Source organism: Cyprinus carpio, chromosome B22, assembly GCF_018340385.1.
Source record: "Cyprinus carpio isolate SPL01 chromosome B22, ASM1834038v1, whole genome shotgun sequence".
Lineage (NCBI taxonomy): Eukaryota > Metazoa > Chordata > Actinopteri > Cypriniformes > Cyprinidae > Cyprinus > Cyprinus carpio.
The window spans coordinates 8,793,559-8,808,646 of record NC_056618.1 but is presented as its reverse complement, the minus strand read 5'-3'; the positions used below and the strand labels follow the sequence as shown (position 1 = coordinate 8,808,646).

General features: G+C 34.2%; 1 protein-coding gene across 2 annotated transcripts in view; it reads right to left on the bottom strand.

Annotated features, from left to right (window-relative positions):
* The window catches only part of LOC109097371, a 453,088-nt gene that overhangs the window by 196,915 nt on the left and 241,085 nt on the right, over positions 1-15,088 (bottom strand). For both annotated transcript variants that reach the window (XM_042748812.1, XM_042748811.1), the window contains exons 3-4: positions 11,868-12,194; positions 11,387-11,508 (exon numbers count right to left, since the gene is read on the bottom strand). In XM_042748812.1, the coding sequence (XP_042604746.1) occupies positions 11,387-11,508; positions 11,868-12,194 (449 nt within the window). The remainder of the gene's footprint in view (positions 1-11,386; positions 11,509-11,867; positions 12,195-15,088) is intronic.

Genomic DNA, 15,088 nt, shown 5'->3' with positions numbered 1-15,088 from the left:
TTCAGTAACACTAGCTTTTAAAAGTTACAGAATCTCCCTCCATCACTGAAACTGATTCACCAAACACACCTGAATTGAACAAACAGATTTTTACACAATTAAGGCCTCTGGTGGTTTACAAAGCCTGAAATCAGCTGTAGTTTGTAACTAAATGTGAATTATAAAAACATTCAGAACAGCAGAACATTCAGCTGTCTAGTGGCACAATGTATGAAGATACAAAGTCAATTACGACATGAAAAAAAATAATCTTGATATTGTTAATGCCTCTGTATTTTGTATATGGGACATTTAGATCAGTAGATAAACTGGTCACTTAAAAATATTTTTTAAATAATTTTTTAAACAGGATATGTGTTTGTAAACCTTGAAATTGAAGTTACATTCACTATATCAATTTCCATTATTTCCCATGACATCTGTGAAGAATGTTACTGATATAAGCCAAAAAAAAAAAACATATTTATGACTTACCAATCAAATGCCACCAACACAAACAGAACAAAACCCAACATGTGAAACATTTTTCTTTAGTTGTGAAAAGTCCTGACCTAAACACTTGAGTTTGTTTAACTTCTGAATCCCCCCACGGAAAGCGATTGACCCTCCTATAGTGGGTGGAATGAACAAGCTCTGTGCGAATGATATATGGTTAGAAATAAATGCTTGACTGGCTCTTTTTAAGACTATATAATAGTAAATATTCTTCATTCTATCATGTAACACTGAACATTTTCAAAAGAAGAATAGTTTAAAGACGTTTGGTAACCAAACAGTTGCTGGTAGCCATTGACTCCCTAGTATTTTTTTTGTAAATTTTTAACTATGTGGTGTGTGTGTGTGTGTGTATATATATATATAGTATTTATAAGAAGAAATAGTTCATGCAGGTTTGGAGATTGAGTAAATAATAATAATAATAATAATTATATTTTATTATTATTATTATTATTATTATTATTGTAGTTTTTTTTTTTTTTTCATTTCCGGGTGAGCTTTAGCTATGAGCTATCCCTTTAATAATGTCTGCCATCTCACACTGTGGGACTATGAGCTCATCTTCTGACTCATACTGAAACCTGTGATCAGTTTTTCTTTTTTTTAGAAATGTGGTTTGATCTGTTAGATGCCACAAAAACAACCGTTAAGTGTGTGCATGTTTAGCTTGTTAGGGAAGAGTTTATTCCTGTGTCTGCTTTTTATAAATCCACAGTTGATACCCTCACAAAACATGTCTTAATAAAATGTTGTGACATCCTTCATAAACAGTCACATCGGAGGACAGGAATAGTGTTGACTGTTGTTTGTTGGATTCAGTATTTTTATTTTACTGTAACTAACAATCTAGACTCACCAGATGTTTTCCTGGCTGCTATAAGCAATTATTGATAGAAAGGCGATGTTGGTCAGTGCTTTCAAATCCAACAGCAGCATTCATAAATTAAGTTGAAATAAAAACATAAATTCTTAGAATGACAATTAATAAATAACTTGATATGCACACAAATGCTTGGTCCAAAACGAGCTGGCTGTCATTTCTTCTTTTGATCTGTTGGGTCATTTTTTAAATGAAGTTCTTCCTTTCTATTTTAGGTCATATCTTCCTGTTCTTTGTCTTTCCTGCTGCAGTTGGGACATCAGATATCAAGATACCAGAACAGTAGGTGAACAGAATTGTTTTTTTTTTTTTGAAACATACTTATAAATATTTTTATGTAATTTATTTTTCTATGTATATAGTCTCTCTCTCTCTCTCTCTCTCTATACAGTATATATATATATATATATATTATAATTATATATATATATATATATATATATATATATATATATATATATATATATAATAATAGCCATGAACATTAATAAAGAAAGAATGCTAATTGACACCTTTGCATAGACCTGCCCCACTCATTGCTGTTGCTATGTGTTCTGACAAGCCATGATAGGTGAAAAATACATCACAGAACAAAGAGGAAACAGGCAGCACACCAATAGACAGGACAGAGCAGGTTACTTTAGGTATGAAACAAAGTCTCAACTTTCAAAGTTTGTCATTTTTTAAGAAATTTGGACAATAAATACCATTTTGTGGCTCCATTCACTATCACTATTATGAATCTACATTCCCTCCAGAAGTCTGAGATTTACTAGATGAGCAACGCCTTGTGGTGCCATCACAGAGAGGCCAAATCACATTCCAGAACAGTCTCTTTCACCGTTCCTGGCTGGTAGAGTGATCTTCCCACTCCTATCGTGAATGCTGATTCCCTGACAATTTTCAAGCAACAGCTGAAAACTCATCTCTTTCATTACCATCTAACTTCATCTTAAAAAAAACACCTTTGCTTCTCTTTACTTAATCCCCGTCTAGCTCGTACTATTTGAACAATGCCTGAAACTTGGTATTATGAGCACTTCCTGTGTCTCTTTGCCTCTTTAAGATGAATCGTTTTGACGTATTCCCCAATTTGAAATTGCTTTGGATAAATGAATAAATCTAAATGTTAACAGGTTTTTAATGTGTTTGTGAAAGATTGCTGTAACACCTCAATTGAGAAAAGATGGCAACATACACACTTTTTTTTCAAGTTCAGGTCCCACTAACATTAATCTACTCCGGTCCTGGGTTTGTTTGACTAAAGGCAGATTCTATATTATGATTGGTCAGATCGCCGGTCAATCAAACTCCCTGCAGGAAGTTTGCAGTCAGAGTGTGCAGATACAAAATCTACCAGCAGGTGGAAATGGGACAAGACTGTAACTGATGTCTTTTTTTTCCCTCTGCTCAAGGTTTTTTCCTCTTCTACAACTGGGTTAAAGATTGTTTTTGGTCTTATTGATTGTTAGGCCAGACTCAAGGTCTTTCTCTACTACTACTGTGTGTGTGTTTAGGCTACATGATAATGTTATTGTTCTGCTTGCTGGTGGAACTGTAAAAATGTATATATTATAATTCCACAAGACTCTCACATTTACTCATTTCCACTATTTACCTTGTTTTTTTATTTTTAAAATAACTAAAATAATTATAGCTGCAAGCAGAAAATACAGGGCCAGGCACTACAGAGCAAGCATCAGACCAACTGCAAAATTAGTAAATTGACGCCATTTTAGGATGATTTTTAGTCAAAAAACTGCTGAAAAAATCATAAATACAATCTCTAGTAACATAATTTTATTGGCTTTATGACGTTTGACCATATGTGGCGCTGTTATCAAATCGATGTGGTGTGTTCTGTGTGAGTTGACAATGGCACACACACAACGTTTTGGTGTCAGTATGCCAAAGCATGCAGAGAGACAGCCTCAAGTGTCGTTTTTGGCCATCATTCTTCATTATTAACTTTTCTCAAATTCACTATTCACTGTCTCAAATCTTTTGGAGTACTTTCAGGTCATTGTCTCGATGGTACACAAGTTTTTTGTAATGGTACACTAATGCATTTGTAAAATATAGTTTTTATATCATAATAATAATCTATTGTAGTCAACGGCAATTTCATGTTTTTGTTCAATATAGCGCGCGCCACCAAGAGGCACAGTCCCACCAAATTTTGTATGTGTCCTTAGAGGTGCCCATACATATGTGTGTCCAAATTTGGTTAAAATATTATAGACTTTTTTTATATATGAGAACAGAAAAAAATGCCTGATCACCGACTTTGCCTTTATTTGCCACTTACTGTAACAATTTTGTCAATTGAGCATTGGCATATGTCGGCATGCTAGGAATTTCAAATTTTCCACGGTAGTAAAGTAGTAACTTTTCACGTCTATCGAGTAACGGTTTTCTAAGATATTGGCAAATGTTTTTAAGCACTAAAAGGCAACGTTGCGCAAACCATGAGGCAAAACCTGGCATGTTTTTTGGTATGGCTGGACTCTGCAAGGATTCAGGAGTCTAAAAAGGTGGTAAGTCGACCACACCCCAAAGTTAAAGCATGTGCATATTAGATCTAAAGAGTTTTTAGTGATTTTCAGCCAAAATCATTCAGAAGTTATAAGAAACAATATGCGTTTTCCATCCTGACCATTTAGGTGGCCATCTAGCACCAAAACACTGCATATAGTCTCAGGTCATGCTTGTTATTACACACATTGATGTCATACTATCATACTACTCTTACTATTTCTGCAGTATCCAGTATGATACTGTGCATAGTCCTGCAAATTTTCTGTATGGCATGAAATACCCGAATGACCAACAATATTTACCAGAATCTGCTAAATATAACTTAAGTACACGGGAAATCAATACAGAAGTTGTGCTCTGAATGGCATACTACCATACAGCTCCTACTATTGACTTATGTAATGACTTTCTGAACTACTTTACTTCTAAGAATTGATACTATTAGAGATAAAAAATTGTAAACCATGCAGCCGTCACCTACAGTATCAGATCAGACAGTGCACTACAGATCCCCTGATGAACAGTTCCACTCATTCTCTACTATAGGAGAGGAAGAATTGTATAAACTTGTTAAAATCATCTAAACCAACAATATTACTGTATGTTAGACCCTATTCCATCTAAGCTCCTAAAAGAGGTGCTTCCCGAAGTCATAGATCCTCTTCTGACTATTATTAAATTCCTCATTGTTATTAGGATATGTCCCCAAAACCTTCAAAATGGCTGTTATTAAGCCTCTCATCAAAAAACCACAAATTGACCCCAAAAGAACTAGTTAAATTATAGAACCGATCTCGAATCTCCCTTTTTCTGTCCAAGATACTAGTAAAAGGTAGTATACTCACAATTATATTCCTTCTTAGAGAAAAAAAAATGGCATCTGTGAGGATTTCCAGTCAGGATTTAGATCAATATTATACAGTAGTACTGAAACTGCTCTCCTTAGAGTTGCAAATGACCTGCTCTTATCATCTGATCGTGGTTGTATCTCTCTATTAGTGCTATTGGATCTTAGTGCTGCGTTTCGACACTATTGACCACAACATTCCCTCGAATAGACTAGAAAACTGTTGGTATTAATGGAAGTGCATTAGCATGGTTTGAAATCGTACTTATATGAGAGCTAGAGAGTCTTACTAGAACGAGGAAGTATGAGACCGGGTCTGTCAACACTGCACTGGTTCCCTATTAAACATCGTATAGATTATAAAATCTTGCTTATTACTTATAAACCCTGAATGGTTTAGCACCTCAGTATTTGAACTAGCTCTTTATATTTATATATAATGTATTATATGTATGTATTATATATTATATATAATATCTCTATATATTACTATATGTAACACATTATAGTCCATGTTCAAGTTCAAGTTCAAGTTGAGCTATATTGTCATTCGCTACATGTGTGTGGACATACAGTGGAAATGAAATGTCGTGCCTCACAGGACCACGGTGCTACATAAACACAGACATACAACAATGAAGTAAAACAGTATAAACCTATACACAACTAACCTACTGACAGATTTTGAATATAAACATACTATATATATAAATGTTTACCTGCTAAAAAATACAGACTACATGAATGCTTCACATACAGTAATACTATACCTATACAAAACTAACCTACTGTCAGATTTTGACTTTAAATACTATATATAAATTGTTAACCTATGCATAAACTAAAACAAAATACAAACTATACAAAAGCTACACATAAACACTGTACCTATACACAACTAACTTACAGATTTGGAATATGAATATTACTATAATAATGTTTACTTATACATAGACTGAAAAGGTTAATATATAGACTATACGAATGCTTCCCATAATACTGTACATGTGCAAAGAGAAAACATTGTAAATCAAGCAGCTAGCTGGGGGATAGTGCAAGATGATTTGTAGTGCACGAGCATGTAAACACATATTTGAGTCTTTTGTAGGATTATGTACACACAGTAGTGTGTGTTTACAGTGTCTAGTGCTCATAGAAGAAATGCAAAAAAAAAATAAAAAAATTCTGTGATGTTGTACAGTTGGTGGGGGGGGGGGTGAGATGGTGCATGTTTCAGGAGGTAGGGTGTTTGTGTGGGGTTTCAGAGAGGGTGGGGTGATATGAGTTCAGGGCTTTCACAGCCTGGGGGAAAAAGCTGTTGAGCAGTCTGGCGGAGCGGGCTCTGATGCTCCTGTACTATCTCCCTGATGGTAGGAGCTGGAAGAGACTGTGGGAGGGATGGGTAGGGTCCTTCACGATACTGTTGGTTTTGCTGGAGCATCATGTAGGAAAATCTCCAGGATGGAGGGGAGAGGGGCACCGATGATCTTTGCAGCTGTGTTCACTGTCCGCTGGAGGGTCTTGCGGTCTGGTCAGCACGCTCTCTATGGTTCCTCTGTAGAAAGTGGTCAGGATGGGTGGAGGGAGACTTGCACTTTTCAGCAGGCGGAGAAAGTGTAGCCGCTGTTGTGCCTTCTTGGAGAGTGACATGGTGTTGGTGGTCCAGGTGAGATCATCTGTGATGTGCACCCCCAGGGAATTTAGTGCTGCTGACTCTCTCCCCAGTCAAGCTGTCGATGGTCAGTGAGGGGTGGTCAATGGAGTTTCTCCTGAAGTCCATCACAACCTCCTTTGTCTTCTCCACACTGAGGAACAGGTTGTTAGTGCCGCACCATTCAGCCAGCTGTGCCACTTCCTCTCTGTAGTGTATTTCATCGCTGTAGCTGATGAGACATACCACAGCTGTGTCATCTGCAAACTTGATGATGTGGTTGGAGCTGAACTTGGCAGTGCTGGTCGTGGGTCACCAGCGTGAAGAGCAGCGGGCTGAGCACACAGCCTTGTGGGGCACCAGTGTGGTAGTGCTCGAGGTTTTGTGGCCGACACGGACTGACTGAGGTCTTCCACTTAGAAAGTCCAGGATCCAATTACAGAGGGATTGTTAAGGCCCAGCAGGTTTAGTTTTGTTGATGAGCTGTTGTGAGATTATTGTGTTGAATGCTGAGCTAAAGTCAATGAACAGCATTCTGGCATAGGAGTCTTTATTTTCTAGGTGGGTAAGAGACAGGCGGAGGGTGGAGGGAAAATTGCATCATCTGCAGATCGGTTTGTACAATATTCAAACTGGAGCGGATCGAGTGTGTTGGGGAGGCTGTTTTTACGTTGTGCATGACTAACCTCTCAAAGCACATTCATCATGATTGGAGTCAGTGTATGGGAAGGTAGTTGTTTAACACAGTTCACAGGTGATTTCTTTGGTACCGGTATGATGGTTGTGGATTTGAGACATGTGGGGGCGACTGCCTGGCTCAGTGAGGTGTTGAAGATATCTGTTAGTACATCTGTCAGCTGTGCAGCACAGTCTTTCAGTACACGGCCAGGTATCTACCACAACTCTGCTGCTATGCTCTGAAAAGTAAGTGAATGTTCTGTATGCATGGAATTCCCGGATCAAATTTGATGTATGCATCTGAAGACACTGCATGGGATACTGTTTCCCAGAACACAACGCAACCTCAACGTTTAATCTTCAAACGCATGAGTGAACTGGAGGCGGGGAATGGTAATTATAAAACACTTTTATAGATACATGTTGCTGTAAACTACAAACTATCACTGTGTATCTAAAAACAATATCACAAGTAGGACATAAATTGTAATTTAATCTCTATAGCATGTTTCCAATCAAGTCATCACCTCAAATGACATCACCTTTATCTATAGTGCTTCATACAGTACAGATTATTTCAAAAGATATTGAATAAGAAATATATTGCAGTAATATACAGTAATATATAAATAACAGCGAGGCCGCCCTTTACCAAACTTATTCTACTCCTTTTCCCATCGCATATCAGATCAGAAAAATTTTCAATAAAAATAAGGAAATACTTGAAAATTGGAAATAAAACATCTCATTAATAATACAGTGTTATTAGGTGGTTAGCAGTATAAGTGTAGGGAGGTTTTTGTCCCAATAAAGTTGCATTCATTTAATAATATTTTTAAGTATGATAATTTAAACACTATGTTATTACATACTCTTTTATAATACAGTAACTGAAATATAAATATCTACCACCTAACTACTATTTACACAATTATTATTAGTACCGTTCAGTATTTAAAGACCATTAATTATTTAAATGAGTTTCAATTGAGCAATATACCATTGTTTACTAGTATGAATCCTTAATTAACAAGCCTTTGTAAAAAGAATGGTTAGTACATTTATCTGTGTGGTAACAACCTCAGCAGCTGTACTCAATTAATGTTTTTGTCATGTGACACTTTATCATACTACTCTGAAACAACTCTGTTGCATATGGTATACTGTTTCACACACTATTCTTTAAAAATACTACTCTAAAACATTTGTTGCATATGGTATACTGTTTCACACACTATTCTTTAAAAAAAATAAAGAGGTTTGGTCTATAGCCAAACAGTTTGCAGAGATATAGCCTCACATCCATTTTTGCGTGCTTTTTTCGTCAAATTTGTTTTCGTGTTATTTGAAAACAGTTTCACCAACTTGAATTCCAAAACTTTTTGCCAGCATGGTCTGAAGATGATCCGAGCCAATTTTGGTGTGTATGTATATATTATATATATATATATATATATATATATATATATATATATATATATATATATTATATATATATATATATATTTATTTATTTATTTTATTTATATATATAAGATACTGTGCAATCATGATTGACACGGTAATTGAAGAAAATTGTGGAAAAAAAACAACAACACATATTTTTCACATGATTTATATGTATTATTAGAGGCAGCTTATCCTAGTCTATAACATAATTAATGTTAAGTATTTTATAATTATTTTGTTTTTTTATATTTTTTGTTTTTTATTATTTCTTGTTTTATTTTTTTTGTTTGAGTTGGTTGCTTTGTAATGTTGAATTCATATATTAATAAAAAGGTGTGTAAAATACAAAATAGTGTTTATAATGTATATTATCTCTGTTTAAGTGATAAAGAAGACCTACCAATTTAAGCCATTTCTTATAAATATGTGACTCATTTTTAGAGAAAATATGAGTAAATAAATCATTGAGCCATAAAAGTCACTGTATAACAGGAATTTACCTTGCTGATGTGGGGACTGAATTTAAAAACAAAGGTTCCAGCAACTTCATGGCGACCAGAGGTCACTAACATTGACCAGGTGGTGTATGGTGAAATATGATGATGAAACACTACCCTGGCATCGTCATGAATGTAGAGGATGACAACATACAGCTGCATTGCATCGCAATAGCCATCAATCAAATTCTTCTGGCCAGGCCCAAGAAAAGGCATCAGCTGGTATGCTGACAATCAGATATTGTGCCTGATGAAAGAACTGCAGGCCCTCAATAAAAGGTCTTTACAGGAAGATCAAGAAACATGGAGGTACTTGAACAAATGTAGCCAAACACAAAAAAAAAAAATACGTAGGACGTAGGAAAAAAAAATAAAATATTACTTTGATATGCTAAAACATCTAAATCTTACTTTGATATGCTAAAACATCTAAATCTAAATAATAATAATTATAATAATAATTTATAATAATAAGTTCCTTCTTATGATGGCTTTTGTGTTTGTTTGTTAATCTACAAGTAGTTAATCCAAATGAATTATAACATTTATTTTTAATCAAATATGAATAAAAAAATAATTTATTATGTCTGTCCTCTCTAATTTGTAATTATTTTGTCTGAACAGAGAATTGTTTTGCCACCATGACTGATTGTGATAAGGAACCACATAGCTATTTTTTGTGTCCTTCCCCCAAAGGAAATCTGGATTTTTATTTTATTATTTATTTTATTTTTTTGGGGTATTGTTTTGAAACAATATTATATAGGTGCAGTTCCACTCATTACAGATGGGAAACCATGCAGGACAATGACGGAAAGCTTGTCCACCGTTAGAACCTGTTAACACTGGTGTTCCACCCTGTTATACTCCGTTCCACCCTGTTATGCTCATTTCCACCCTGTTAGACAAGTCATTAAAAATAAAATAATTTGACAGCAATGTTAAATGTTTGGCATACTTTTGTCTAATTTGTGAGGTGAGGAGCACTAACAGCATATATATGTTTTTGAGTAAACACTTTTTATTATTTACCACCCTATTGGCAAAAATGGGCAAAAAAGTACCTTTTCTTAATAATCAAGACAGAATGCAAAAAAAACATAAAAAAATAGGGTACCTTTTTTCCTTAAAAGGTATTTCAACTTAATTTGGTTGGTTTTATGTTTTATATTTAAAATGATAGGAATACTTTCATTAGGATAGGATAGGATAGGATAGATACTTTCATTATACTTCTGCATCATTTTAACTTTATCTTGCTAATCTTACCCCACTCTCTCCTATAAAGTATTAGACATTTAATTTAATATTTTACAGCACAAATCCATATTATATACTATTAAACACTAATTTAGAACATTTCTTCTGCTCATCAAGCCTGCATTTATTTGATCAAAAATACAGAAAAAATAGTAGTTAGTATTGTGATATAATTATTACAATTTAAAAATAATTGTTTTTAAATTTATTATACTTTAAATTATCATTTATTTCTGTGATGCAAAGCTGAATTTTTAGGATCATTATCACATGATCCTTTAGAAATCATTCTAATATGATGATTCATTATCAAAGTTGGAAACAGTTCTGCTGCTTAATATTTTTTCAGAACATGTGATACTTTTTTAGGATACTTTGATGATGAATAAACAAGTAAAAAAAAAAAAAAAAGAAGCTATGTTTTTAAAAATATAAATATTTTGTAATAACAATATGCACCACTGGTCAGTAATTTGGGGGTCAGTAATTTTTATTTTCTTTCTTTTTTAAATAAAATCAATACTTTTATTCAGCAAGGATGTGTTAAATTGATAAAAGTGATAGTAAAGAAAATATATTATTAGAATATATATTATTAGAATTTTTTTTTTTTTTAATAAATGCAGTTCTTTTTAACCCTTTTATTCATCAAATATATTCAGTACAGGCTCAGTACATAGACATATTGAAAACTGCATCAAGCTGTCATCTTCTGTGTATTACAGCAATACAAATTTGAAGTAGGCTATTGTGATTTCAATACCACATCTAAAATGCTTGAACTGTTTTATTGCCATTTTCTTTTAAGCCACTTGTTCTCTGAAAAATTTTAAACTTATGTTTTATTTATTTATTTTAGTATTCCTATTTAGTTTATTTGGGAGTTGTGATCATTTTACATCATTGGTGAATATCTGCTTCTGTGGCAATAATAATAAAGGACAAAAAAGAGTAATCATAGTGTACATTTATGTTACACCCTACATTAAAACATAATTAAATATCAAAATTAAAATCAAAATTAAAACCATTCCTCTTTTAAAGTTGTGTCTTCCCTTAGTAAATCATCAGCTGTGTGAAATACTTACATGCTGTGGTGCTCTTCTATATCTCTTGGAGCGACAGTAAATCAAACCAGCAATCACAGCTGCGGCTGCAAGCAGAACAACAACAACTATTCCTGCTACAGCAGCTGAAGACAACCCTGAATCTGAAACAGATAAAGACAGACAGTTATTTTTTACTAGAGAGGGAATGTAAAACTCCATCACTTTTTGACTGATATTTACATCTTTCTACATTTGGTCAAAAATTGTATAATATTGATTTAACTGATGAAAGGTGCCTTTGTTTTTTAGCAACAGCAGTAAACATGTCACTGTGAGCTCAACAGGAATCTGTATTCAATAGAAGAAACAAGCCACAGGAAAAAATGCCTGATTAGTTTACAGGATAACTATCATTAGTCACATGGTTATGAGTTTAAGCTTTCTTTTTTTTTAACAGCCCACACTTCTTTTTTTCAATGCCTCAAAGACAATGCATTGAATGACTGAATTATATACTCACCAAAGACAGTGACACTGAATCTCTTCACTCTGGTGATACTGAAACTGCTGATCTGCAGTGTATAAAGTCCAGAGTCTGTGGTTCTGGTGTTTGTGATGGTCAGAGATCCAGTCTGATTCACCATTACTCTGTCTCTGAATCTCTCGTCATCATCTTTACACTGAACATCTGTACAGGTTTTATTGGGATCACCAGTAATTCGAGCGATGAGAGTGTCTTTAAAAAACCATGTCATCACATCATTTGGTTTTCTTATTTCACTAGAATCTAAAGTGACAGGTTCTCCCTTGTTTGTCTTCACTTCATCTTGTTCAGCAGCAGGAACACCTGAAACACAAACCAACAGCTGGTGGATGAAAAAAAAAAAAAAAATGATGATCCAGCTTCAGTCTGTCTCTGATCTCTCAGTACCTTCATTACACTGAACATCTGTACAGATAAAACTGAGATCTCTATTGATTTGAGCGATGCGAGTGCTGCTGAAATACCATTAATATCTTGTTTTTGGTTTTTTTAAAATTTAGTTTTGGTTTTTAATTATTGTACCTTTTTATTTTTTGTTTTTTTTTTTTTCCAATTCGAGATTTGATTGAATTTAAATGAATAAAATATATAAACCAAACAATACAACACTGCTACAATATTGCTGTGAAAATCTTTTATTTACATATCATGAAGATTTTTAGTACAGAAACATTCATAGATTCATAAAAAAAAACATGATGTTCAGATAATAATAAGAAATGATGTTCAGATGTTCACCAAATTCTTCTATCCACCCTCAGAAAGATGGGCATCTCTGGAACCGCACTCCAGTGGCCTTACCTCCTACCTGTCTGATAGATCCTTCATGGTGTCTTGGAGGGGTGAAGTTTCTAAGTCACAACAACTTTGCTACTGTGGTTCCTCAAGGCTCAGTACTTGGACCGCTTCTCTTCTCCATCTACATGACGTCATTAGGATCTGTCATTCAGAAGCATGGCTTTTCCTATCACTGCTACGCTGATGACACTCAACTCTACTTCTCAATTCCAACCAGATGACCCGACGGTAGTTGCTCGGCATTTCAGCCTGTCTGAGTGACATTTCTAGCTGGATGAATGACCATCACCTTCAGCTCAACCTTACTAAGATTGAACTGCTGGTGGTTCCAGCTAACCCATCGTTTCATCACAAACTTCTCTATACAGCTGGGTTCGTCAACCATAACTCCTTCCAGGACAGCCAGAAACCTAGGAGTTGTGATGGATCATCAATTAAGCTTCACAGACCATATTGCTACAACGACCCGGTCCTGTAGATTTGCCTTATTCAAACATTAGAAGATTAGACCCTTTCTGTCAGAGCAATCCACCCAACTTCTTGTCCAAGCTCTTGTTCTCTCCAGACTGGACTATTGCAATGCTCTCCTGGCGGGCCTTCCTGCATGTACTATCAAGCCTCTGCAACTGATCCCAGAATGCAGCAGCGAGGGTTGTCTTCAATGAGCCGAAAACAGCCCATGTTACTCCTCTCCTCATCAGGTTACACTGGCTACCAGTAGCCGCTCGCATCAAATTCAAGGTACTGATGCTTGCCTACAAAACGACCACTGGCACGGCGCCAACTTACCTAAACTCACTAGTTCAATCTTATGCACCCTCCAGAAGTTGAACGACGCCTTGCGTTGCCATCCCAAAAGAGGTTCAAAATCACTCTCCACGGACTTTCTCCTGGACTGCTCCAGCTGGTGGAATGACCTCCCGATCTCAACTTCGAACAGCTGAGTCTTTACTCATTTTCAAAAAACATCTAAAGACTCAATCTTTTCGCCTGCACTTAACCAACTAATACTAGTACTTACCTTTTTTTTCTTTTCTTCTTTTCTATCATATTCCCCAAGAAAAAAAAAAAAAAAAAAAACAAACCCTGGCTACGTGTTCTGTACTAGACTAAACTGAGACTTGTCATAGCACTTGTATACCGTTGTTATTTTCTCGTTGATCTGATTGTTTCTACTGTTCTCATTGTTAAGTCGCTTTGGATAAAAGCTTTCTGCTAAATGATTAAATGTAAATGTAAATGTAATACAGTGCCATGTTTTCAACTATATATATATATATATATATATATATATAGTTATATATATATATATATTATATATATAGTACAGGTCAAAAGTTTTGGAAACATTACTATTTTTAATGTTTTTGAAAGAAGTTTCTTCTGCTCATCAAGCCTGCATTTATTTGATCAAAAATACAGAAAAAATGTAAAATTGTGATATATTTATTACAATTTAAAATAATTGTTTTTAATTTGTTATACTTTAAATTATCATTTATTTCTGTGAGGCAGAGCTGAATTTTTTACGATCATTATCACATGATCCTTTAGAAATCATTCTAATAACATGATTAATTATCAAAGTTGGAAACAGTTCTGCTGCTGCTTAATATTTTTTTCAGAAACATGTGATACTTTTTTAGGATACTTTGATGAAATAAAAACTAAAAAAAAAAAAAAAAAAAAGAAGCTATGTTTTTTAAAATATAAATATTTTGTAATAACAATATGCACTCTGGTCAGTAATTTGGGGCCAGTAATTTTTTTTCTTTCTTTTTTTAAATAAATCAATACTTTTTATTCAGCAAGGATGTGTTAAAATTTTTAAAAAGTGATAGTAAAGAAAATATATTATTCGAATATGTTAATAATGCAGTTCTTTTTAATATATATATATATATGCAGTTCTTTTTAATATATATATATATATATTATATATATATATATATATATATAATATATCTATATATATATATTATTATATATATAGATATATATGTCTGTATGTATGTATGTATGTATATTACTGTTTAAAGGCCTAATAAAATGTGTTTATAGACTTGCTGGTATCAAGACGTGATTATAATGGGAAATACACTTAATTACAATAATTAAAGTGGAACCAACTGCTAAAATTAGAGCCCTGCACGGCCTCAAATCTAGGCCCGAAGCCCGGCCCTGGCCCGAGACGCTCAGGCCTAGCCCGACCCGTTTTGTCCGACCTCTCATCAGAAAAAAAACAAAAAAAAATATTACATCCCGAGTTTCCGGGACACGAGCCCGTGTTTTTTTATTTATTTATATTTATTTATTTTATTACAACGGAGAAAGACTGCCCGATTTTGCAAACAATTAAAAAATGGGTCAAGTTTTGTGTTATGTTTTATCATTTCTTA